The sequence below is a fragment of the Meriones unguiculatus genome, chromosome X (assembly GCF_030254825.1).
Source record: "Meriones unguiculatus strain TT.TT164.6M chromosome X, Bangor_MerUng_6.1, whole genome shotgun sequence".
Classification (NCBI taxonomy): Eukaryota; Metazoa; Chordata; class Mammalia; order Rodentia; family Muridae; genus Meriones; species Meriones unguiculatus.
Window position 1 is genome coordinate 63,959,983 of NC_083369.1, and position 26,762 is coordinate 63,986,744.

General features: G+C 38.8%; 1 protein-coding gene across 1 annotated transcript in view; it reads left to right on the forward strand.

Moving 5' to 3' along the window:
• Atg4a (autophagy related 4A cysteine peptidase) overlaps nucleotides 1-26,762 on the forward strand; it is a 54,496-nt gene that overhangs the window by 12,609 nt on the left and 15,125 nt on the right. Inside the window, exons 2-4 of the mRNA XM_060375498.1 lie at nucleotides 13,262-13,372; nucleotides 17,305-17,376; nucleotides 19,263-19,361. Coding sequence (XP_060231481.1) covers nucleotides 13,262-13,372; nucleotides 17,305-17,376; nucleotides 19,263-19,361 — 282 coding nt within the window. The remainder of the gene's footprint in view (nucleotides 1-13,261; nucleotides 13,373-17,304; nucleotides 17,377-19,262; nucleotides 19,362-26,762) is intronic.

Consider the following 26,762-nt stretch of genomic DNA (forward strand, 5'->3'; position numbering starts at 1 on the left):
AAATTAACAAAGGATATTCTTAATGTAATTTGATGTCTATTACTAGTATGTTTTGGAAGTAAATCTAATATAGAAACTTAGCATTTTCTTTTTTCTTATAAAGTTATACCCAAAAAGAGTAAAGTACACGTTTATGTGAATTTAAGTATTTTAAAATTTATTTTCTCTTTTATTGGAAATAGATACTTTTCTCATATAATAATTCCTGATTATAGTTCTCCCTCCCTCTACTCCTGCCATTTCCTCCCCACCTCTCCTCCCATCCAGATCCACTTTGTTTTTGTCTCTCATTAGAAAAGAACAGGCTTCTAAAAGATAACAACAAAACATTACAAAATAAAATATAATAAGATAAAACAAAAACTATTACATTGAAGTTTTACAAAGCAAACTAACAGAAGTAAAAGAGCACAAGATAAGGCACTAGTATCATAGACCCACTAGTCTACATACCCAAGAGTCCCAAATATGATTAAACTGAAAGCTAAAATATATTTACAGAGGACCTGGTACAGACCTTTGTTGGCCCTCTGCTTACTGCTTTAGTTTCTGTGAATCTGTATGAGCTTTGCTCAGTTGATTTAGAGGCCTTGTTCTCCTGGTGTCCTCCATCCCATTGGGGTTTCCTGATCTCTGAAAAAGGGACTTTTATGGAGACATCCCACATAGAACTAAGTATTCCAAGATGCATCTATCTATTTCTCTCTGTCTCTCTGTGTGTCTGTCTCTGTCTTTCTCTGTGCCTCTGTGTCTCTGTTTCTCTGTCTGTCTCTCTCTCCCTCTCTCTGTTTCTGTGTGTTTGTCCCCCTCTCTCTCTATGTCTCTGTCTCTGCGACTCGGTCTCTGTCTCTGTCTGTCTGTCTGTCTCTCCTCTCCTCCCCTGACCGGTAATGTCTGGCTGTGTGTCGCCTGCTACAGGAGGAAACTTCTCTGATGATGGCTGAATAAGGCACTGATCATTAGGATTCATCATACTACTACTTTTTTTTCTTTTTAAAAGACAGGTTTCTCTGTGTACCCTTGGCTGTTCTGGACTCACTTTGTAGATAGACCAGCCTGACCTTCAGTTCACAGAGATCTGCCTGACTCTTCCTCCTGAGTGCTAGGACTACAGGTTTGCACCACTGTGCCCAGCATAGTGCTGACTTCTTTGGACTAAGTCTAAAAGTGGAATCGTTCTGGTATATTTATTTACAAATTCTTTTAAGAATGTCTTAATAAAGGAATTTTTATCTGAACATTTTATAAGAAGACATACATTTCTCTGCCTGGGAGATTTAGAGAACCTTTTTCTTTGGCCAGTGAGCTGAATCTTTCATGCTTGTGGATATTTAATTTCCTGGTGTCTGGTATATATGATGCACATTTTGGATAAGGACCCACTTACTTACAAGTTCTATTCTTTTTGGATAGTGTCAAGTTGTCTTTTCTTGGACAATATGGTTCAAATGATAATAAAATAATAGGAAAACCAAGTTTACTTTATAGAACTTTGCTTTGGGATCAATTTGTAATGCATCTTTAGTTTTGAAAGTGAAGGTATACTTGTGATTTCATGTAATTCCCAAACTTCACTTTGCTAACTTAATTTTACATTATTTCAAAGGTAAAGAATTTTTAAACATCAGATGTCTGCTGGCAACATTTTCTAATGAATTGTGATACTAAAATGGTATGAAGAAAATTCCTGTGGTATGGGAGGAAGTGGAGGTGATTGTAAATGAGCATAAAACTGGGAATGTGCTCAAAATGAGGAATAATGTTTCTGGAAAAGATTCTACTTCTCCTGAGGTGGTCTGACATGTAGCATGCTACCAGAGGGATCAGAAAGAAACCACCTTCAACCATTTTCAGAACACCATCTTTAAAAAAAAAAGTCTTTGTCTCACTGTTTTTGTTTTCTTAACAGCGTTTAATCAATGGTGTATAGTTAAAAAAAAACAAGATTTTTTCCCTTTTTTATCAATTATTATTACTTATAACAATGTATTCACTTTGTATCCTGGCTGTGGCCCCCTCCCTTTTTTCCTCCCAATCCCACCCTCTCTCCCTCTTCTTCCCCAATGCCCCTCCCCTAGTCCACTAACAGGGGAGGACCCCCTTCCCTTCTTTCTGACCCTAGCCTATCAGGTCTAATGAACAGTAACTTGATATACACCATCTGTAAAATTGTAAATTTCTGTATGTAGTTATAGAGGTTTTAGAAATCTTTCAGAGGCTCCATGAAGTCTGAGTGGAGTCCAGAATCCTTATTACGGCTGCAAGATCAGCATCTTCTGGGCTGAAAATTTCCATAGCCTCAACACTTGCCAGTTTCCGCATGATGTCATCCCTTTTCCTCTCCCCTCCCTACTCTCTCTCCATTTCTCCCTCTTTCACTTTGCTCTCAGTTCAGTCAGTGTTTGGTTCAAGTTTCTGTTTGTAAGTGTGCGTGCACGTGCACACAGGGGGTCCATGCATGTGTACCATATGTATTGTGTCCATATTTGTGTGCTTGTGTGCAGGTGAATGAATGCATGTGGTGGTTGTATACATGAGTATGCATGCATATGGAAGCCAGAGGTTGCATCTACTCCAGTCATTCTCCACTTTAATTTTTTGAGGTAGGGTCTCCCACTGAACCTGGACTTCACCAATTGGTTAAGACAGCTTGCCAGAGATCTGTGTCCACATCCCATCAGTGGCATTACATGAACATGCCACTGCACCCAGATTTATGTATGTGCTGCACATCTGAACTCATGATCTCATGCCTGTGCAACAAGCACTTTACCAACTGAGAAGTTTCCTTCTGGCCCTGCTTCATACTTTTTTTTTGGGGGGGGACAGGGTTTCTCTGTGTAGCCTTGGCTATCTTGGACTTGCTTTGTGGACCAGGCTGACCTTGAATGCACAGAGAGCTGCCTGCATCTGTCTCCCTGAGTGCTGGGATTACAGGTTTGTGCCACTGTGCCTGGCTGGGTTCACACTTCTTTATACTCTAGCATCTATTCCCTGAATAAACTGATAAACTCTCCTTTTAGTTACTGTCATCTTTCTTTCTAAAGCTTTCTCTAGGCCCCAAACTGGCTTAAGGAAACTACATCTATGCTCCCACTGGCCCTATTATAGTTTCTCATCATCCTGTATACAAATTAACTTTTTATTTCTCATATACAAAGGTATATTTATTTCTAGCCTAGGAGTGATCACTTGGTAGGTACTGATTAAAGATTAACATTGATGTATATATGAACATATCAACCAGCTTTTTTTTTTTTTTTTGAGATAAGGTCTCTTGTAGCCCAGGATGACTTCAAGCTTGATATCTAGCCAAGGCTGACCTCAAATTCCTGATGTGTCTGATTCAGTGCTAGGATTACAGGCTATATAGGCATACACTACTATAGCTGATCTTTTAGACTTTTAGTGTGCTCATGCATTTGATAAATATCTGATTAACCTTAGGGATGGTTCTTACAAAGCATTATGAGCAGAGCTACAGAGGACAGATGATCACTACATTCCCTGAGATTTTACAGAGCCTTAGGATATACTAGGACATTTTTTAAACTTAGTGACATTAGCAGAGATCCCTTAAGAATAATCTATCAATGAACTATCTTAGGATCTTCTTAGGAAATTATTATTGGTAATTTCCATATAAAGTAGTATAGAAAATCCCATGACCTTTTGCTCTTTGACTTTTTCACATCTTTTTCAGTGAAAACTGACCTGAAATAACAGATCATATAACCATTACATTGTAAGAAGTGAAAATTTTAATTAACAAGGGCAAGAAATACTACCAAGACAAAAATGCCTTATGAAAATGCAAAAATATATAAAATGCTGTTTGCTTAGGAATCATTTCCAAAACATTGCCTTTAGCTGTCTGGAAAATTCTATATACAATATATGAATTATACTGCTGGTATTTATTACTTTTGGGGTAGTTTTAGGTCATTTCCAGTTAAATATAAGTATAGTCGTCTAACCTCAGTCTGTCTACTTCCCCTATAAGTAGTGGGTACTGCATTCCTGTTTGTTTTATGACATCTGGTTTCTAGCCATGTAAAGACAAGCCTTGAACATTGTAGACCTCAATTATTACATTTTCATTGGTGTCTGTGTCTTTAGTACTTTGGATATAGTTTGCATCATAATAAAAGTATAACACAGGAAGAATACTGGATGGAGAATAATATTAACTTGGTTTGAGTCCTGTTCACTAGCTGTCTGGGCTTTGGTAGTTGTATTACCTCTCCTAATTTTCTTTCATCTCTAGGGTGGAACTAGTGGTTTTTGTCCTGTCTTTTTAAAGGGTTTGTGTCTAGGGTTACATACAAAAATTCTAAAAGCCATCAATGTCTTTACCAAGAGTTGAGCTGCGCTGGCTAGCTTAACACTCCATAATACAATCCCATCTCACTTCTCTTTCTCACATTCCAGTATTGCCCAGGACCTACCCCCATCTCCAATGCATATATATACATAGTGTTCTATTCATCTGTAGTATTTTCTTCTCTCAGATCTGCTAAAGTCAAGTAAAAATTTAAACACCAGTTCAAATTTCATCCTTCAATACCCATTGAGTTCCCTTTTGTTGAATTTTGGCAACACCAAGTATTGTCAATGTTTGCCTTGTGAATTGCCCTTTATCCTTACCTCTTTCTTTCACATAAGACGCACATTAAATTATTTTCTGATACTTAACCAGTTCACTTAATACTTAGTGACTAAGTTTTCTGTTTTCTCTGTATTCCTCATAGTACCAAGTTCAGAACACAATAGGTAATTATTGATTCATTTACTTCAAAATTAACATACAGACTTTTTTCTTTTTTCCTTTTTTTTATTTTATTATTTTTTTTATCAGTTACATTTTATTAACTCTGTATCCCAGCCATGTCCTGATCCCTCATTCCCTCCCAGTCCCTCCCTCATCTCCACCGTGCCCCTTTCCAAGTCCACTGATGGGGGGACCTCTTCCCCATTCATCTGATCCTGTTTTATCAGGTATCTTCAGGACTGGCTGCAAAGCCCTCCTCTGTGGCCTAACAGGACTGCTCCTCCCTTCGGGGGTGGGGAGACCAAAGAGCCAGTCATTGAGTTCCTGTTAGAAATACAAACTTTTTTTTTTTTAGAGTGACACATGACCTCATCTTTTTTCCATGGCTTGATGTACTCATACTGTCAGCTCACTTTACCCCCACTTCCTACAGAACCACTGAAGAGCCCTTAGAAAAAACTGCTTATGATAATTTTCTGAGATGATGGAAGTCTTTTGTGTTCATTCTGCCTAACACAGTGATTATTGAATGTGGTTCTTCAGTGACTGAAATGTAGCTTAGTGCTTTGAAGAACTGATTTTTTTGTTTATTTGTTTTTAGACACAGTCTTTCTACATAGCCCTGGTTATCCTAGAACTAGCTCAGTAGATGAGGCTGGCCGCAAACTCAGAGATCTGCCTACCTCTCCCTCCTGAGTGTAGTGATTAAAGGTGTGTATCCCCACCACCTGGCTGAAAAACTGATGTATAATTTTCTGTTAAAGCTTGAACTCAGAGCCTCATACCCACTAAGCAAGTACTTTACCATTCAGTGAGCTACAGTCCAAAACTTTTGATTTTTTAAAATTGCTTTTAATGTTAAAAGACCTGTGTAGATAGTAGCTATTGTATTGGGCAAATGGCTTTCTAACCCTTTTGATCATCGTATTATGAAAAATACATTTTATAGTATAATCTTTAAGTATAAGCCAGCTTCATAGAACAATACTATGCTCAGCATACTCTTATTCCCTCTGTGATATTCAATGTCATTTCTTGGTTTTTGTGTGTGGGGGGGCACACGTGTTATAGGCTCTGCGTACATGTGCAGATAGAGGTGAAGAGGATGTTTGCTGTCTCCCTCTATTGCTGTCTGCCTTATTCTCTTGTGACAGTGTCTTTCATTTAACTTGAACTTTACCTTTTGGCTAGGCTAGCTGGCCAGTGAGCTCCTGGGATCTGCCTATCTTTGCACACCATAACTCCCCACCCCCATCTGCCGTAACACAATGCTGAAATTACAAACAAGAAAGACTATGCCTGGTGTTTTAAAATTTATTTTTAAAGTATGAAGTAGAAAAAGGAGATTTATTCAATATGATCATACTGGGAAGAGGGAGAAAGACATTCAACAAACCCACAAGTCTGTCTTTGGGAACCTGAAGTGAGATCAAAGTTTAAATTGAGGATATGCAAATCTAAGCCATCCTGGTCAAGGTGGCCATGCCCACCAAGAGTACTAACTATAACACACTATGTAGATCTCTTAACCCTTGATGAATTATGGCCTGATGCTTTAAAATTACATCTTACATTTTAAAATAGGAGAATCTAACGTTCAAAGAAGTATAGTCATTCCTCCAACATTGCAGGTTAAGTTAAATGGCTGACTGAGGCTAGAAGTTATATTTTGGAGCTCCAAGACTAGAGCCATTTCCAACAGAAGTTCCTTCTTTTTACCATGCTAGATATGAAAAATCATAGAGAATCAGACATAAAAATCAGAAAACCAGTTAAAGTGCTATTTATTTTGACTGGATAGTGTCAATTTCCTGGTTTTTGCATGAATCATGAGCTCAGTATTGGAGTGTTGCTGTGGCCTTATACTTAGTTTGACATTTACTGTCCATTTTATAAGAGCATATACTGTCCATTGGTATAAGAGCATAGAATTGCAATAGTTTTAACCCACTCTATGTTTTAGGAGTTTCACTGATGTGAAATTATCCTGTTATTCCGTCCCGTTCCTCAGTGGTAAGTGGCCAAGTAGATTAGTTAAGAATGAGAAAGCATGTTGCTAAGAATCAAGGTACTTCTTGTGTCAGTTGTAGCAGAGGGACCTTGAGTCTTACTTTGTATACCCTGACAAAGATACATGATAGCAGAGATATCAGAGATAGATAGTAGCATGGTCAGAGCAACACTTGTCCTTGCGCAGTTTAAATGTTTTCTATGTTCCTGATTGTCAGAAATGTCAGGCACAAGAAAGGAGGGGAATGAAAAGGGCATAGGGCCTATGCAGAAGTCAGCAGAGACTGAGGGAGACCACAGCAATAAATAAACCCAGCCAGAAGGGAATGAAGGCATATTCTTGGATGTGCCAGCCCTTTGGGTTCTGAAGTTTTCTCCTGATTTCTAGACTTCCCTAATCAACCTGCTGTCTACTGGGCTTCTTTTCAAAATTCTTTTGTGGGTGGTCTTCTCTTCTATTTAAACCTGGCACCCATACCTACAAGTTCAAAATGCTCTGGTGACACCAAGCTTATTACCCACCTGCCTACTCCTTTATTTTTCTGTCAACATCTCATCATTCATATTTGAAAGATACAAGTTATTTTTTCAGTCTCTCAATTTCACCTACCTGACCCTGCACTTACTTGCTTGTCAAGTCCATTCAGTGTTTCCTCAACCAGGAAGTTCCTCCCTTCCCCATTACAGCTTCTATCTTTTTTATTTAACTTTTTTTTTTTACAGCTTCTATCTGATTGCCAGTGTTGTTAGTGTGCTATATGACAAACAGATGGACATGTTTATGTCTTTCTACAAAATCAGAATTTTTTTTAACAACAACAAGTTCATAAGTTATCCTGGTAGCCTACTGGCTACAATTTGCCGAGCAGCTCTGGTTGTATTACAATCTTGATTACAAATATTGAATCTCAGATCACACATTGCACATCAAGCAGTAATTCTGTCTTTATGAACGAAGGTTATAGAATAGCTACAGAAGTGTTGAAAGGGCTTGAGAAGAGTTCAAAGGGTTAAAAAAGGCCTTACTGGAGATAGGTTAGAGAACCAGTGCAGATGCGTAGAACATCTGCACCATCAGTGTTAAGGTAAGGTACCCAGTTGAAGAGTTGCTAGAGTTGAACTGTTGGCTTGCAAGGTTAAGCTGTAGGACTGGCAGGCCTGACTGAGTAGAACCGTGGAGGCAAGGTCCAGGACCAAGTCCCAACATACTAACAGACTTATGGACAACAATTTCAGTAGCTGTAGGGACCAAGCTGATCGGAAGCCATAGGGAGAGTTACAAGTACCTGTTAGTCCCTGGACAAACGCACTTGGTAGTCAGAAGGGGGTCAGAAGGGTGGTCAGAAAATAACTGGGAGTTATTTTCATTGCAGTGTTAGGTGTCTTTCAGGGTCCCAGTGCAGGTGTTATACCTGTACTGGTGAGTTTGATAAGTCCTTGGGCCTGGTTTTTCTGATACGCTTTTAATATGCCCATGAGCTCAGATATTCCCAGCCTACCAGTCTGCAAGTACTACATTTGGCCTTTCAGGAAAACAATATTAGTCTGTGCTACATAGGTGGTGCTGGACAGGTGGTGGTATCCATGCACACAATGGAATCCAGAGTTATCTTCACTCTGCATTTTAAACCACACACTGCTTGTGAACTGGAATCAGTCAGGACAAGACAGCCTGAAAATCACTATTTTACACAATAGGTAACTTAGAGCATGGCACAGCTTTACCTCAGTAGCCGTGGAGGCTTAGCTCTCATGTCACCTTTCTAAATTTGAAAAGGTCCTTTTGCTACTAGTTGGGTTTGTGCCCTTTGTTTTTCAATCTTCTACACTACTCTCCTTTATATGTTCTACATTCTGCTATTATCTGATTCTAGAACCATCTTCCATTGTAGAGTAAAAAAATACCTGTGAAGGACCAACACTGTATTTCACTGATTTTTTTTTTCTTCATCCCTAGGACATAGTAGGTTCTGGTACATAAACATCTTAGTTCATGTTTACGGAATGAACTATGGATAGCTATTCAGCTGGGTGTATGTGTTTTCTCCTGTGAGGGTTTTGATTTTAAAGATGTGACCTTCCAGTACTATGTTAATTATGCATGTATGCCGAGGAGGCTGATTTAGAACAAGCATTCCTTGCTTGCAGTTAGAAAGGGGAACCTACAATGAATTAACCTCTATCACAAATTCCTCCTGGCCCTGAGTTTAGTTTTAGTTCCACCTTAAAGAGCTTGTGGCATTTCTTTCTTCAGCACAAGGTTCACAGTATCTTCGAGCCTTGTTTTGTAAGGTCTTTGTTAAACTGTAGCAAAAAAAAAAATCTTGTTTTTCAAGGCATATTTTTTTTTTTTTTTCATTTACTTGCAATTTTCTAAAATAACCCTGAGAAAATATAGTCAGTCCCCGGGGAAAGTATAATGTTAGCAAAAATGATGAAGTAAGGGCCTTGAAATATTTTCTTCTTGATGGCAATGGAAAAAAAAAAAAAAAAAAAAAACGAAAAACAAACAAACCCTGGCAGCCTGTGTCAGAATCAATGTATTCAGAATTCCATAAATGAAAAGCTTTGCACCAATACAGGGGCCATGTATCCAAGAAAACCAATATATGTTGGGAAGAAGAATTTTTGCTGTGTTTTTAACTTGTCCTGCTCCCATCTTTGGCCTTGTACTTTGTAGTTATATCTTTGAAAATCAACAGTTTGCAGTCACAGAAAATCCAGCTACCTAGCAGCCATTATGACCCCTAATAGTTTCAGTTCTAGAGAACTATCATCTGTCTGGTCGTTCCTTGGAAGGCCCCACTTATAAGTCTTATTTATTTGATCTTGACTCAGGGTTGCAAAGAGGTGGAGTTTTTGAAACCATTAGACACAACTTCTCAATTGCTTGAAGCAGTAGCAGACCTTTCCAGCTAACTAACCAGAAAATGTCCAACGAAAAATAGGGAGATATGATATGTCGGGGATTTCTAAAAGCTTGAGATAGTCCTGAGAATCTAGAAAACACATGTATACACAGGGCTGTTGTATTTCCAAGGCTGTGTACATGTTTAGGACACATAATTCGCATTCTTAAGCTCTACGCAGCCGAATATAGAAGACAGAAGTATCTCTTGACTTGGCTGGAGGTGAAGACATGTCCTAACATGTGTACAGAGCCCCTTGGTTTAGGACAGGAGGCATTATGTTCTAGAAGTTAAAGGAAATTCTGGTTTAATCATTAAGCTAACCCATTAGAGACTTCAGTACAATAATTATTCTAACATAGTATGTAACAATGTGGAGTGTATTTTTTTCTTAGGCCCAGTAGCAGTTACTTTTGGTCAAACAAACTGCTTGTTTGTATCCCTGCCTTTACATAGCCTGAAAGAAGAGAACTTTCTAAGCTTGATATCTGGTTTGTTAAATTTGGAAGGCTAGCCAAATGTAGTTTGTGGCCTGAGGAGAGTTAAAGGTGTTTGCTGTTCATCCGAAGTAATTGTGTCAGAAATTAGAAAAACTTTTTTTTTTTTTTTTTTGTCACCACCTGCACCATTTCTTAGGTGGCTTTGTCTTCTGTCTGAGTTTTCTTGGTGTTGGAGCAGGCACACTTTTAGATAGTGACTCTGCCACTCCTGTGTTTTGGCTAATCTCATCGTCTCTGTGTTCCATATTTGCAGCCTTGATTGAGGATTTACTAAGGACAGACACACTGCATTCTGGGCGTCTGTATTCTAAGAGGGGAAAGGATACAAATAGAAGCTATAATGATCTTCTTGCAGGCCTAGCACAGCTTGAGAATGGGTAAAGAGCCAGAATCAAATTCTTTGGCTACCATTTTATTCAGAGCCATCCTAAGTGAAGCAGGGCAGTTGTCACAGACTTTAAAGGGCTGTACTAAATTGACTAGACAGCTGGGCAATGACTCATGGTAGCAGGGTTAGCAAGAGAGGAATCATTTTCTTCTGCCCATACTAAAAACAGATCTAAGGTTTCTATGTGTACATGCTGTACATTTATCCAGTGTCACCTGTCCTCACTCTTACCAAGGCTGTCATTTTCCCATGCTCCTCTCAAGCTCCTGCCTGTGTTGGGTTGAGGATGAGGGGGAGAGGAACACCATGTGATTCAACACTGCCTCTGTCACCCACCACCTCCTGGGAAGGGCTTGACCTGAATTATCATTTTTAGCCTGGTATTTCCTGTGTGTGGGCCAGGATCTGAGGCCAGAGGCAGAGTGATTAAGAGGGCACAGGTTCTCTGGCAGAATGCTCTCTGGGGAATGAGAGAACCGTCTTATGTCTAACTTCTTTAGGTTTGAAATGCTACAGAGAGTGTAATCTTAGTAATGAAAACAAACCAAAGGAGAAAGGCTACTTAAATTCCCAAGAGACTCAAATTCTGAAATGTTTCAAGAAAATACTCCTACTTAGCTGTGTTTTTAAAAGTAATGGTAATGGATTATGACTTCAACCGCCAACAAAATCTTTTTTGAGCAAAGACACCTGCTTTCATTGTTGGCAAGGGATCTTTCATACTTAGGAACATTTATTTCTGTGAAGACAGCATGATTCTGATTTAGAAAACCAAACCCAAACAATCTGGCCTTTCAAGTGACTTAAACATATCCCGCAGTGCTGCTCACACAGGAAAATACACCCAATGGGATGCTTAGGACCTAACTGTTTTAGGAGAGTCCTTGTAGCTACTGGCAGCTGATCAAAAGGGCCCCTATTCTCTTTCAGCTTCTTTTTGGAAAGGGGTTAGGGGCTATCTTTCAAAAGGTAAGAGATAGGAAATGTTGTGTGCCTTTGTTTTCAACTCACAGTGTATTTTACCATGCAAACAGCACCATAAATTGTGAATTATAACTATCAATTTAACTTCTGTGGTTACACATTAAAACAGATTTTGACATGCTGGCTTAGAAAATTATTTACTACCAATATTATTATTCTTGCCTCAGAAGAGAATTACTTAGGAATAATTTGGAGGCAGAACTCCTACACGAGTCAGTCTTGAATCTTTTAGCAGAACTGTTCCTTCCTCCCACAAAGGTGAATGTAAACTTGGACACCTCTCATATTGCAGGGTTGTCGGTTCTGAAAGGATAGCTTGAGAACTGTAGTTTTATTTCATTTTATTTCACTTGAATACTTTACCTTGAGAAATAACTATAGCTGAATGTAATAAGGAAACTTGCTTTTGCTTCACCACTCAGCACCTCTATAAACATTGTGTCTGGAGGGGGTGGGTTCTCAACAAACCAGTTCTTTAGCAAACACCAACAGTGTCTCGTATTATTTAATGTAACTCTTTAGTGTCCATCCACCCACCTGGAGTTAGGGTCCTATCCTATAGGTTAAACATTCAGTCTTGAAAGATTTGTCCACACTTGAGATACCAGTTATAAGTCCCAACTTGAGATCTCTTCTTTTCACTAACTGGCTATAAAGTAAAGTTCCTATGACCACTGTCCCCCATTCTTTATCACCTGTGGTTTAATCATTTGCAAGTATTGCTTACAAGCTCAGGGAAGTATTTACCTGTGTACATTTACCCATGTGCCCACGCGTGCGCAAATTTTTTTATGGAAGCTTCATCATGTAGACATGAGCTTTTTTGACTCCATCTTTAGCCTCTCTTCCCTTCCTGCAGGGTGGGGCTAGAAATGAAGCTTCCATGCTTTTAGTCCATGCTTAGTCTTACAGGTGATTAGCCGCATTGGATTACTCACCAAGAACTGCCTTATTAGAACAAAAGATACTCTTAACCCAGGAAATTCCAAGGGATTAGGAGCCCCATGTCTGGAACTAGGGTCAAAGACCAAATACTAGAACAAAAGAAGATGCATCTGACATCCCAGTGCTCAGGAAATCTCAGGTATTTTCAGAGTTGTGTTCCAGAAAATGGTGACAAAGAGAAAATACATAGTTCTTATTATATCACAACATCACAATATTCATTTGTGAATCTCAGGAACAAGTTCTATTTATGATCAATCTCAAGAGCCTTCTTTGTACAAGCCATATATGAGTAACATAGAAAATGAAAACACTGTAAAAATATATAGTCTTCTAGCTACAGTGTTATCATCTCCACAACTGCACATTTTCCAGGCTTGTCACAGCCCCCTCCAAGGCCTTGGCTGCTAGAAACCTTCCATATAAACCTTCAAATATTTCCTTAGGAACAGACGGGAGCCAAGTCTGCCAGTATTACTGCCCCAACCTTGCTCTACTTTTGTGGGGAGAAGCTATGAAAAAAGAGTTTTAACGTAATTCTGGATATAAGGATTTTCAGATATCATTTTATATAGACCACAAAAAAATGCTGAAAGGAAATATGAAAGGCTGAGGAGGTGGCACAGTCAGTAAAGTGCTTGCTATGCACCCACTTATTTAAATATTTAAGTATTCCTTTAGAGGTAGAAATCAGTAAACACAGAAAGCCCTATCTCTGAAATTATGTTTAAGTGTCTTTTTTTTTCTCCTTTAGTTATGTCCAAGTATGAAAACCAGATTACTCTTTTCACTGACTACCTAGAAGAATTCCCGGATACTGACGAGCTGGTATGGATCCTGGGGAAGCAGCATCTTCTTAAGATGGGTAAGCTTGGTGGCACTGGTCTGGGAGACCCAGGTAACTTGGTGCCTGGGTCTAAGGGTTCCTTATTTTCCTTCTTGGGTTGACAGAACATTGTCTTGATAAGAGCTGATGCTACTGTGAGACTTATTACTATGCAGCCGCAGGTACTTGCTTGTTTCACAGTTCCTTCCAAGACCCCAAGAATCCTTAGCAGGACATTTACATGTTACACAGTTTTGTTTGTATAATTTGCAAAAGCAATGTATTTTTATTCTTTTCTATAAAGAAGTCCATCCCCATTCCAGAAGACTTAGGATTCAAAATCATTCATATTATTACTATCTAGTATCTCGTCATTAGGCTATGTATTTCTTATTCTTTGTGTTTCTGGACAAAATGCATAAGGACTTCCAAATAAGTCACAGCTGTCATAAATAATATCAGACACAGAAATCTTCTGTTTCAGAGGATTTCCTAATGATTGCCTTGTCCTAGTTGATTCTTGTTTTATATAGAACTTCTAGATACATACAGTGGATAGAAAATAGGCTTCAGTTTTTCCACTTACCACAACATTCTTTTTTTTAATAATATTTTTATTAATTACAGTTTATTCCCTTTGTATCCCACCTGTAGCTGCCTCCCTCTTTCCCTCCCAATTCCACCCTCTCTTCCTCTTCTCCACCCATGCCCCTCTCCTGGTCCACTGATAGGGGAAGTCCTCCTCCCCTTCCATCTGATCCTAGTCTATCAGGTTTCATCACTTAAAGAAGCTAATCAAGAAGGAGAACTCTGGGTAAGATGCTTAATCCTCATTCAGAAAGGCAAAGAGAATGGACATCAGAACAGGGGGAAAACAGGGAACAGGACAGGAGCCTACCACAGAGGGCCTCTGAAAGACTCTACCCGGCAGAGTATCAAAACCACAACATTCTTGAAGAGTAGAGGAGACCTGGTGCTCTGAAACTGCTAAGGACTCTCCATCTACCTATGCTGGGAGAGGCAGCTCTGAGATATATTTCTTCACAAGAAGAGATCTTTAGAGCCATACAGTAAGGGATAGAAGGAAGCTGATCAAAGGGCAGGAGAATGTATGCTTTTCCCTTCCTGCTAAGCCAGGCCCCAGTGTTTTATTAGAGAATTGTAGTTTGAAAAGTTAACCCTTCACTTTAATTCCTGGAGAATAAGGGAAGGTTCAGAAAGATAAAGCTTTTTTTTTTTTGCAAACTACAAGAAAATCTAGGGTGTCGTATGTGCTTTATTTCGATACGAATTTGCAAATGCCTTTCTTCCTTTTTATTTTATTTTTATTTTTTTGAGAAAGGTTTACTCTATAGTTCGAACTTACCTAGAATTCTAGAACTCATTTATGTAGACTAGGCTGGCCTCAAATTCACAGCAATCCTCCTGATTCAGCCTCTCAAATGCTGAGATTTACAGCCATTCAACACTATGCTTGGCTGGGAAATGCTTTTTAAACTGAAAGTTTTTATTTGTTCTCATTTCTTTCGAGCATAGAGCCAAACTGGAAGGTATAGAGCTTATAGAGGCAAGAGTGACCTGTGTGAACATTTAAAGGGATAGGCATATAATAACAGCAACATTTGGCACATACTTATTGCATACTAGATATCAACTAAGTGCTTTATAAATGTATATGTATGTATACATATATTTATATATTTCAACTTTATTTTTTAAATTATTTTTATTTTTATGTTAATTACAGTTTATTCATTTTGCATCCCAACAGTAGCACCCACCCTCATTCCCTCCCAATCCTGCCCTCCCTTCCTCTTCTTCTCCTAAGCCCCTCTCTAAGTCCACTGATAGGAGAGGTCCTCTTCTCCTTTGATCTGACCCTAGCCTATCAGGTCTCATCAGGACTGGCTGCATTATCTTCCTCTGTGGCCTGGTAAGGCTGCTCCCCCATCAGGGGGAGGTTATCAAAGAGCCAGCCACTTAGTTCATGTCAGAGACATTCCATGTTCCCCTTACTAGGGAACCCACTTGGGCATTGAGCTGCCATGGGCTACATCTGCAAGCATTCTAGGTTATCTTCGGGCATGGTCATTTGTTGGAGTATCAGTCTCAAAAAAGACCGCTGAGCCCCGTTTTTTTGGTTCTGTTGCTCTCCTTGTGGAGCTCCTGTCCCCTCCAGGTCTTTCTCTCTCCCCCTCCTTTCATTAGATTCCCTACACTCTCCCCAAAGTTTAGCTATGCGCCTCAGCATCTGTTTGATACCCTGCTTTATATGAATTATCTTGTTTAATACTCAGAGCTCATCAATGAAGTAAGTATTGTTACTCATCATTTTACAGATGAGAGACTAGAAGCTCAGAAAAATTGAGTAATAAGTTTATGTACAACGTAAGTAGCTGAGTTAGATTTCAAACCCAAGTTAAATCCCATTCCACTACAGGGTTTCAATATGTAGCTCAGGCTGGCCTTAATTTTGAAATTCTCCTGCCTTAGGTTCTTGAGTACTAGTATTATAAAAATATGCCATCATATTTCTCGGGGTTGTGGGCTGTATTTCAATTTGTAGAGTACCTAGCATGCACCGAGTATTGAACTCAGTCTCCAGTACCTCATAAACCGTGACTGTTTGCCATGCTTGTTACCTCAGTACTAAAAAGGTAGAAGCAGACAATCAGAAATTCAAGGTCTTCAGCAATTTTGAGGCCATCTTAGGATACATGATATGCTTTCTAAGTGGGTAGAAGTGGGGTGCTTAAAAAGACAAGAAAAGAGAACTCTTATTCACTTTTTATGTTTATTTATTTAGTTTATGCATATGGGTGTTGACCTATGTTCAGGTTTGTGCACCAGGAGGTCAGAAGGTGGCATTAGATACCCTGGAACTGAAGCTACAGGTCGTTGTAAGCTACCATGTGGATGCTGGGACTTGAACCCAGGTTCATCTGGAAGAACAGTTCTTGTAACCACTGAGCTATTTTTCAGGTCCAAGAACTCTTACTCTTTAACAGTATACAGCTCCCAAAATGGAGGATAAGTGCTGGGAACAAGAAAGTGAAACAAACAAACAAACATGCAGCTCTTTTTTTTTTTTTATTTGCTCCAAGAGATGGAATTAGAAACTATTGGTAAAATTTTAATTTCCATTTCACTTTTAAAAACACAATGACTATGGATTCTATACTAAATACACATATGCATATGGTATTGAGAAAAGGGAGAGATGTGACCAGAGAATACAAAACCATATCCAAATAAAGGAGGAAACAAAGAAGCCATAATTGTAGTGTTTGAGGGGACTTTACATAATAGAATGCAAAACATATGTTTTGAAAAGGCACGCAAGGTATTTGTGATATTATACATCTTGTTACATGAAAATAGGGTACTAGGTACTATGGGTAAAGAACTTATACAGTTAGCGGGAACATTTATTTCCTTTTTCCTTTTTCCTTACTATGGATAAAGGTCACATAAAGCTAGAAGGAACATTTCCTTTTTAGTTAGATGTATGTATTTGCACCTCTTCTCCTGAACATGAACCTCCTCCTGAACATAAACTCTAATTTTAGAAAATAGAGACTAGATACTGATACTATTATCATTCAGGCTGGAGATGGTTGCTTTAACTAGGTTATATAAGAGTCTTGCTTTCCCTTTTTCTTGTCTTTTGGGCATGATATCAGTGGTAACATCTGTCAGGATCCTAAAAATCATTGAGAAGGAGACAGAAAGTATCAAATATCATTAGAAGAACCTGTAGAGTAGCTCTGCTCAAAGTGAATATAAAGATAAGTATTGAAATTATTAGGCTCAAATGAGATTAAGTTTCTGTGAATTTCCATAGTCCTATAGCAATCCATATGATATGATTGGCTGTTTGAAAATAAGTTTGCTGCTGGTACAGATAAAATGTAGGTATTTTAAAAAATGGGATATGGTGATTTAATTTTTAACTTTACATTTAATTACAGAAAAATCTAAGCTGTTGTCTGATATAAGTGCTCGCCTATGGTTTACATACAGAAGGAAATTTTCACCGATTGGTAGGTATATCATTTGTTGTGCTGTGCTTTTTTCCATGTAGATAGCTTGCCTGAGGTTATTAATGATATCACATAAACCTCAGAATTAACAGCTCACTGTGGCAAAGAATTTTATTTTGGGGAGCAGTTAAATTTTATTTCATCCAAAAATATCATTGTGGTAGTAACCCATCATGTGTGGTTCTACGGTGGTGTAGTGTTAGGCCAGGAGTAATTTTGACCCACTTTCAAGTGTTCATGCAACAGATAGTATTGCTTTTTAAAGAAAAAAATCAAATAAGTTTTAACTGGGTAGTATCTAGCTATTAAAATACCTTTCAATGCTGTATGGCACTAGGGCACTAGTAAAGAGGTTTGGGCCTTGAAGGAAAGAAAATAATTCCTTTTATTGTTTCCTTATGAAATGAGAGCATTTTGACATTCAGAGATAAAAAAAAAAAAAAAAAAAGATACAGTTCCTTTCAATGTATTTTAGTCTGTTTCTAGCTACCTTCTAGGGGAAAAGAAGAGTTCAATAAGTTCAATTATTTTACTCTGAGAGACTTGTAAAATGTTTGTGATCAGTGTAGCCACACACAAGTGTAATGAGAAGAAGGAATGAATCTACAAGTGGTGAAAATTACTCTCCTACAAAGAAACTTGTCTGACCAATTTTGATACAGGTTTGAATCCTGTAATTGGGGTGAAATTAACCTTCCTGTGATGGGCTCAAACTGAAGTCTACACAAACATTTTCTTTGCTCTTCAAGCAGTAGTAACAAAAAAGAACAATCTTCAGTACTCAACTATTCTAGACTGTCAGTGTTAGCTGATGGAAGAAATCTTTACAAAGCTGGGCAATGTTTGAATCAACTCTGACAACATTTTGGTAATAGCTTTTCTGTCTTTCTGTGCACTAATATGCAGTGATCTGACTTTCAATCCCAACTTTAGCAAGAGCCAGAATGCTCTCCTTCCAACTCACAAATCTAGTCACTTCCCTTAGTCTTGATATAGTGATGCTCCTTCAGTCCCTATAATAAAGGGACCAGGATGAGGGATAATAAATTGGCCCATTTTTTTATAAGACTTGTTTGAAATCAGACTTCTAAGATAATGCCTCTAGAATTCTTTTCTACTTCTGAGTTGGAAAAGAAAATCAAGTTATTTGATTATATTGGTCCTTTTGAATAGGACCCTAATAAAGCTAATTCTGGCCACATGTGTGAATTTACATCAAATCTTCTTAAAATGGAACTCATTGTCTTATTTTTTAACTAAGTTTATACATTTTAAAGATAGAGTAATAAGTATTACTAACTTATTAATAGCATTTAATATAAGATCATATTTAAAATACCAAGTATCCTCTGTGGGTTCTAGAACTGTTAAACAGTTTCTCATTTATATCCACTGATAGGAGGCAGAGTATGTGCTTAGACTGTATAACTAGATATTAGTGTTCTGCCTAATCTAGAATTATTTCATCAATATGTTGTTTGAGATTTCATTAAGTACATTTAAAATAGTCAAGAACCTTTCATATGTCTTTGATAATTTTGATGTCCATCCTTGGTGGACATTCGTGTTTTAGCCAAGGTAATTTGAGTATAGATAGTCATATATGATAGTCACTTACCAAAATAACATGCAAGCTCTGAAGGCACAAAGCAAGAAACCTAAGGGGCTTGTTTAGTTCATTTGTTTGCTTTGTCTTTGGCCTGTAGAACCTGTTTCCATTGATTCAACATTTCCTTTACAATGTCCACTCCTATATCCAAAACCCTGTATGAACTCTTTTCAGAGTTCATGTATATGTATGTGTGTTTGTACTTTCAAATATAGTGATGCCTGAGAAAATATTAATTGAAGAAACCCATTTTCATGCCCATCCATTTTGGCAACAGGGGGAACAGGCCCTTCATCTGATGCTGGATGGGGATGTATGCTGCGCTGTGGGCAGATGATGCTGGCTCAAGCCCTCATCTGTAAACACTTGGGAAGGGGTGAGTTTTATTTGCTCTATAGATTGTCTCAGAGATATCTGCTGTATCATTTGCTGCTGTTGGTTTAAGAACATGCAGTAACAAAACTGCAGATCCTGAATTGCTTTGTAACAGCTCAAGTGATGGGCTGACAAGTCAACCAAGCCCAGGACTGGAATAGCTTGTGTTTCCTCATATGAGAGTTATTTTCCTGGGACAGAATTAACGTGGGACAGATGTATCATTTAGAATTTCTATTTTTGCTGTTGTTTGAATAGGTCCTTAAAATGTCAGATGAAAACAAACAAACAAACAAAAAAAGCTGTAGCCCCTAACTGGGCTTAATGTTACACAGCTTTAATTCCAGTATTCAGGAGGCAGAGGTAGGCAGATCTCTGAGAATTTGAGGCTAGCCTGGTCTACTATGGAATTACATGTTAGCCAGGCTTCATAGAGAGACTATGTCTCAAAACACAAAACAAAACATAAAGCTGTTGGCCAAAGTGGCTCACACCTATAATCCCATCACTTAGAAGGCTAAGGCAAGAGAACTGCTGTGAGCTTGAGGCTAAACTGGCCTGTATAGTAAGTTTCCAACCAGCCTGAGCTACAGAGGGAGACTTGTTTCAATAAACAAAACAAAACAAAATGAAAAGAAAGCAGGAAGAAGGGTGTGGTGAGCAGTCTGTTTCTTGACTCTTTTTAAAATACCCATGTGACTCAGGATGTGAGTGACCTAAAGGAAATGCTTAATAAGGAAGCTGGGGCTATTTTGGTTTTGATTCACTGTGTATGTCCATATAATATTCAAAAATACTTAAGTTAGCTTCCTGTGGAGGCAGCTTCATTAGTTAACAACCCTCTGGTAATTCTTGTTCTTATGTTCTCCGAGACAAATGCACACTTCTTCACTGACCTCTGAGGAACACCTTGGATGGACATCAGTTCAGACATTCAAGTAAAAGTCCAATTTCCTATGCTATCAAGCAGCTGACCTTGCTGGCTGTTATTATTCTCACTGTGCAGACTCATAGGTCTTGCACCATGTTTTGTAGAGGATCTGGAAAGGACTAGGGAAATTTCACAGCTTATTGCCCTCCTGCCAGAATTTAAGATATTTTGTGTTTGTTTTCTTAGTGTTCTGTCATAACTTCTAGCTCACAATGAGAAAACTAAGCTTCATGGCAACAAGATGATTTGCCCAGGGTAAAGCACGAGAAATGTGAGAATATAATGCTGATATTCTGACTCAATTTCCACCAATTACTATATATACTTCTTAATCTAGATATATTATTGTTTGATGAGATAAATCTACACCTTATTAGCATATATTGATTTTATAAAATAATAGGATTTATTGTGACACTCCCATATATTTTATATATTTTGATCATAGTCACTTTATGTATTACCATTTAAAATATTTTATGTTTATTGTTTAATAGTCTGTGTGTATGTGTGTTTGTGTGTGTGTGCATATGTGCACATGAATGCTGTGTCTACAGAGGCTAAAAGTGAATGTTGGATTTCCTGGAGCTGGAATTCTAGATGGTTGTGAGCTGACTGCCATGTGTCCTGGGTCCTTTGCAAAAGAAGTGTAGTGCTGTTCGTCACTGAGACATCTCTCCAGCCCCTGTGTTACAATTCCTTATCCCTCCTCCTCACCTCCTTTGTTCCTTTTTTACCTCCTCAATAATCTGTGTTTCACTTTCATGCCTTATTTCCTCCCTAGATTCCACATAAGAAAAAAAGTATGCAATACCTGTCATTATGAGACTGACTGATTTTATTTTCCAGTTGCATCCTTAGTAGTGTTTTTTTTAATTAATATATATTTACTGTGTGTATGTGTGTGTGTGTGTGTGTGTGTGTGTATACAACTGTGCCACAATGTGCTTTTTTAAGTACGTTTTTCTCCTCTGACCACAAGGGTCCTGGAGATCAATCTCTAGCCATCTGGCTTGGCAACAAGCATGTCTTGCTGTCCCTTTTAATTCATGTTTCAAAAACTTCAAGGTGGTTTTCCTAACAGTGAATTCTTGAAGTGTAGGGCATACTGGAAAATCCCCACAGCCAGTAGTCACAGTTATTTCAGCATAAAAGCAAGTTGCAGGAAAAATTTGGATAGATCTTGTGGTCAAAATGAATTAGAAGAGGTAATTTTGTAGGGTCTTTTGGATTCTTTCCCATTTGATCATTTTCAAATTAAGATGAGGTCTTTGTGCAGCAGTCATCAGAAAATACTTGATGGTCCTTAGCAGTCAGTTAATTAAGATCTCCTCAGATACAGATAGCCCAGTAGCTATGGAAATGAGTTGGATGTGGTTCACCCTAGAGCATATGATGGAGCTGAAGATTAAGACTTTGGTTTCAGGGACAGTAGGAACAAAAGGGATCTGAGGGATCCATTGATCCATAGATCCATATATCCTCAAGAGAGAAATTTATGTCTTGGAAGCAAACTTACCCTCCCAAATCTGTCCCTCAGACAGAATTTCTAGAGCTGATAGGAGAATGCTTCCTATCACTACAGATGGTTATGTAGCATTTTGCAGTTCTCTTCAGGAAGTCTGTGTAGCCCCTGCAGCATTTGGGGGCCCTGTTTGTTAAAGGCACAGATAGGATCCTTAGAATTATAGCGATTTGCATTTTGCTCTTAAAGAAACTGTGAATACTTGGTAGCAAATATTTTTGTTTTCTAAAGCTCCTTGTGAAATTTCCTTAAAATGGTGTGCAAGTTAGGGGTAGTCACTTATGCCTATAATCCTAGTACTTAGGAGGATGAGGCAGGAAGATCACCACAAATTTGAAACCAGTGTGGTCTACATAGTGAGTTCCAGACTATTCAGACAGGGCTATATAATTAAGCCTATGGCCAAAACTAACAAAGTGCTGTAAAAGTGGGGTCAGGGACATAGTTTAGTGGAAGAGTACTTGTCAAAAACAAGGCCCTGGCTTCCATAACCAGTACTGAAAAAAATGTGTTTAAAAATTGTTAGCATGTTTTTTTTTATCGCTGAGTGATATTTCATTGTGTAGATGTACCACAATTTCTGCATCCATTCCTCAACTGAGGGGCATCTGGGTTGTTTCCAGCTTCTGGCTATTACAAATAAAGCTGCTACAAACATTGTTGAGCAAATGTCCTTGTTGTATACTTGGGCCTCTTTTGGATATATGCCTAGGAGTGGTATGGCTGGGTCTTGAGGAAGCACTATTCCTAGTTGTCTGAGAAAGCACCAGATCGATTTCCAGAGTGGTTGTACAAGTTTGCATTCCCACCAGCAGTGGAATAGGGTTCCCCTTTCTGCATATACTCTACAGCATGGGTTGTCACTGGAGGTTTTGATCTTAGCCATTCTGATGGGGGTAAGGTGAAATCTCAGGGTCATTTTGATTTGCATTTCCATGATGACTAAGGATGTTGAGCATTTCTTTAAGTGTTTCTCTTCCATTCAGTATTCCTCTATTGAGAATCCTCTGTTTAGCTCTGTACTCCATTTTTTCAATTGCATTAACTGATTTGTTGCTGTTTAACTTCTTGTGTTCTTTATATATTCTGTATGTTAGCTCTCTGTCAGCTATAGGGTTGGTGAATATCCTTTCCCAATCTATAGGCAGTCTTTTTGTTCTGATGACAGTGTCCTTTGCTTTACAGAAGCTTTTCAGTTTCATGAGATCCCATTTATTGATTGTTGGCCTTAGAAATCATGAAATTTGCAGGCAAATGGTAGGAACTGGAACAGATCACCCTGAGTGAGGTATCCCAGAAGCAGAAAGACACACAGGGTATATACTCACTTATAAGTGGATATTAGATATATAATATAGGATAAAAATACTAAAATCTTTGTATATACTGGATATTAGTCCTCTGTCAGATAAAAGGTTAGTGAAGATTCTTTCCCAATCTGTAGGCAGTCGTTTTGTTTTGATGACGGTATCCTTTGCTTTACAGAAACTTTTCAATTTCATGAGGCCCCATTTATTGATTGTTGCTCTTAGAGCCTGTGCTGTTGGTGTTCTGTTCAGGAAGTTGTCTCCTGTGCCAATGAGTTCTAGGCTGTTCCCCACTTTTTTTTTTTCCAATTGATTTAGGGTATCTGGTTTTATGTTGAGGTCCTTGATCCACTTTGACTTTAGTTTTGTGCAGGGTGATAAATATGGATCTATTTTCATTTTTCTGCATGTAGACATCCAGTTGGTCCAGCACCATTTGTTGAAGATGCTGTCTTTTTTCCATTGAATGGATTTGGCTTCTTTGTCAAATATCGAGTATTCATAGGTGTGTGGATTTATTTCTGGGTCTTCTATGCGGTTCCATTGATCCTCCTTTCTGTTTCTATGCCAATACCATGCAGTTTTTATTACTGTGAACTAAAGAAGCTGAAAAGCAGCAATCCAAGTAATCCAATTAAAAAATGGGGAACAGAGCTAAACAGAGAATTCTCGACAGAGGAATATCGAATGGCAGAAAAACACTTAAAGAAATGCTCATCCTCATTAGCCATCAGGGAAATGCAAATCAAAACGACCCTGAGATTTCACCTTACACCCATCAGAATGGCCAAGATGAAAAACTCAAGCGATAACACATGCTGGAGAGGTTGTGGAGAAAGGGGAACCCTGCTCCACTGCTGGTGGGAATGTAAACTGGTACAACCACTCTGGAAAGCTATCTGGCGCTTTCTAAGACAAATAGGAATAGTGCTTCCTCCAGACCCAGCTATACCACTGCTAGGTATATACCCAAAGTTTGTTCAAGTACACAAAAAGGACACTTGCTCAACCATGTTTATAGCAGCTCTATTTGTAATAGCCAGAATCTGGAAACAACCCAGATGTCCATCAACGGTGGAATGGGTACAGAAATTGTGGTATTTTTATACAATGGAATACTACTCAGCAATCAAAAAGGAGGAAATCATGAAATTTGCAGGCAAATGGTGGGATCTAGAAAAGATCATTCTGAGTGAAATATCCCAGAAGGAGAAAGACAAACATGGGATATACTCACTTATATAGACCTATAAGATATGATAAACATAATGAAATCTATACACCTAAAAAAGATAATCAATTGAGCGGACATGGGGTAAGATGATCAATCCTCATTTAGAAAGACAGATGAGATGTGCATTGAACGTATGACAGGAGTCTACTGAGCGCATCTGAAAGACTCTAACTAGCAGTGTTTTCAAAGCAAAGACTCATGACCAAACCTTTGGCAGAGTACAGGGAATCATAAGAAAGAAGGGGAGTTAGTCTGATGGGGAAAGGATAGGAGCTCCACAAGGACCAAATATATCTGGGCACAGGGTCTTTTCTGAGACTGACATTCAACCAAGGACCATGCAGGGATATAACCTAGAACCTCCACTCAGATGTAGCCTGTGATAGCTCAGTAACCAATTGGTTTCCCAAAGTGAGGGGAACAGGGACTATTTCTAACAGGAACTCAATGACTGGCTCTTTGGTCTCCCCACCCCCAAAGGGAGGAGCAGTCCTGTTAGGCCACAGAGGAGGGCTTTGCAGCCAGTCCTGAAGATACCTGATAAAACAGGATCAGATGAATGGGGAGGAGGTCCCCCCTATCAGTGGACTTGGAAAGGGGCACGGTGGAGATGAGGGAGGGAGGGAGGGACTGGGAGGGAATGAGGGATCGGGACACGGCTGGGATACAGAGTTAATAAAATGTAACTGATAAAAAAAAATAAATAAAAATACTAAAATCTGTACACCTAAAGATACTAATCAAGGAGGACTCTGGCTAAGATGCTCAATCCCCATTCAGAAAGAGGGAGAAAACAAGGAACAGGACAGGAGCCTACCACAGAGGGCCTCTGAAAGGCTCTACCCTGCTGAGTATTAGAGCAGATGCTGAGACTTATAGCCAAACTCTGAGCAGATTTCAGGGAATCTTATGAAAGAAGGGGGAGATAGTAAGACCTGAGGAGGACAGGAGTTCCACAAAGAGAGCAACAGAACCAAAAAATATGGCCACAGGGGTCTTTTCTGAGACTGATACTCCAACCAAGGTCCATTCATGGAGATAATCTAGAACCCTTGCACAGATGTAGCCTGTGGCAGTTCAGTTTCCAAGTGGGTTCCATAGTAATGGAAACAGAGACTATTTCTGACAAGAACTGATTGACCTGCTCTTTGATCACCTCTCCCTGAGGGGAGAGCAGCCTTACCAGGCCACAGAGGAAGACAATGCAGCCAGTCCTGATGAGACCTAACAGACTAGGATCAGAAGGAAGGGGAGGTGAACTTCTCCCATCAGTGAACTTGGAGCAAAACATGGGTGGAGAAGGGAGTGGGAGAGTGGGATTGGGAGGGGAGGAAGGAGGGAGCTACAGGGGAGTTACAAAGTGAATAAACTGTAATTAATAAAAATTAAAAAAAAATTGTTAGCATGTACGGTGACTTTTCCAAGAGACACAAAATGCTTAAACCTGTTAATTCTGTAAAAGAAAGATTTGTACTAAAACTAACACTCAAAAAGTCAAGCAAAAATAATTACTGGATTGTAAATAGTACCTCTGAAGATGCCTTGAAAGCCAAGTTTAACTGCTGGTTCTGTGGTAGAGTTTTTGACAATCAGGATGTGTGGGCTGGCCATGGGCAAAGATATTTAGTGGAATCTACTCGGGATTAGAATATGTTAGAATAACTTACTGTGATTACCAAGGAAAAGATAAGATGAAGGAAAAATATGGGTCAAGTTCCATAATTCAGGCATTTTCTACATCAGTATAGTTTTTGAACATTTTTTAGAGTCGGTTATATATCTGTGGAAGAACAAAAAGCTTTGCGTGTGGTAGTTGAAAATGCCACAATTACACGTTTTGAAAGAAAGTAATTAGCACAGATAGACCTTTATTTAGTTCTTTAAAGATGCATCTATTGCTATTTGAAAGGTAGGGCTAAGGAAATTTTTGACAAAAGAGTTTTCCCAGTTGAATTAAGAGACTGAGTAGAGGGTTATGGTGGACAGCCTCATCACCTTTCCTCTCCCACCAGCCTTATGGATTTGACAGATAGTTTTTCTGGAGGTGGAACAGAACCCTTTCACACTTGAGTTTGTTACAACTTGTGAAGATAGACTGGGCTTGGATAATGTTACTTTCTATCTGTTACAGTTCATTTGAAAGGTATTGAGTTCCTTTGAAGCTATGTCTTACTGGACTGTACTTAAACTTGAAATAATACTTGGAGAGTTTGGGGCAAGTAACTCCTGTTGCTGTTACTGTGCCCTGAATCAGATTGGAATACCCTCCCAAGATGATGGTCTTTTCCTGTGGCTATCTCAATCTCTCCAGTAAATGGGCCAGTCTCCAGAAGAGAAATAAACTTTTCATAAAATCCACTTAAACTTCAACTTTTTCCTGAATTTGCTTCTGTTTTCCAGTAATC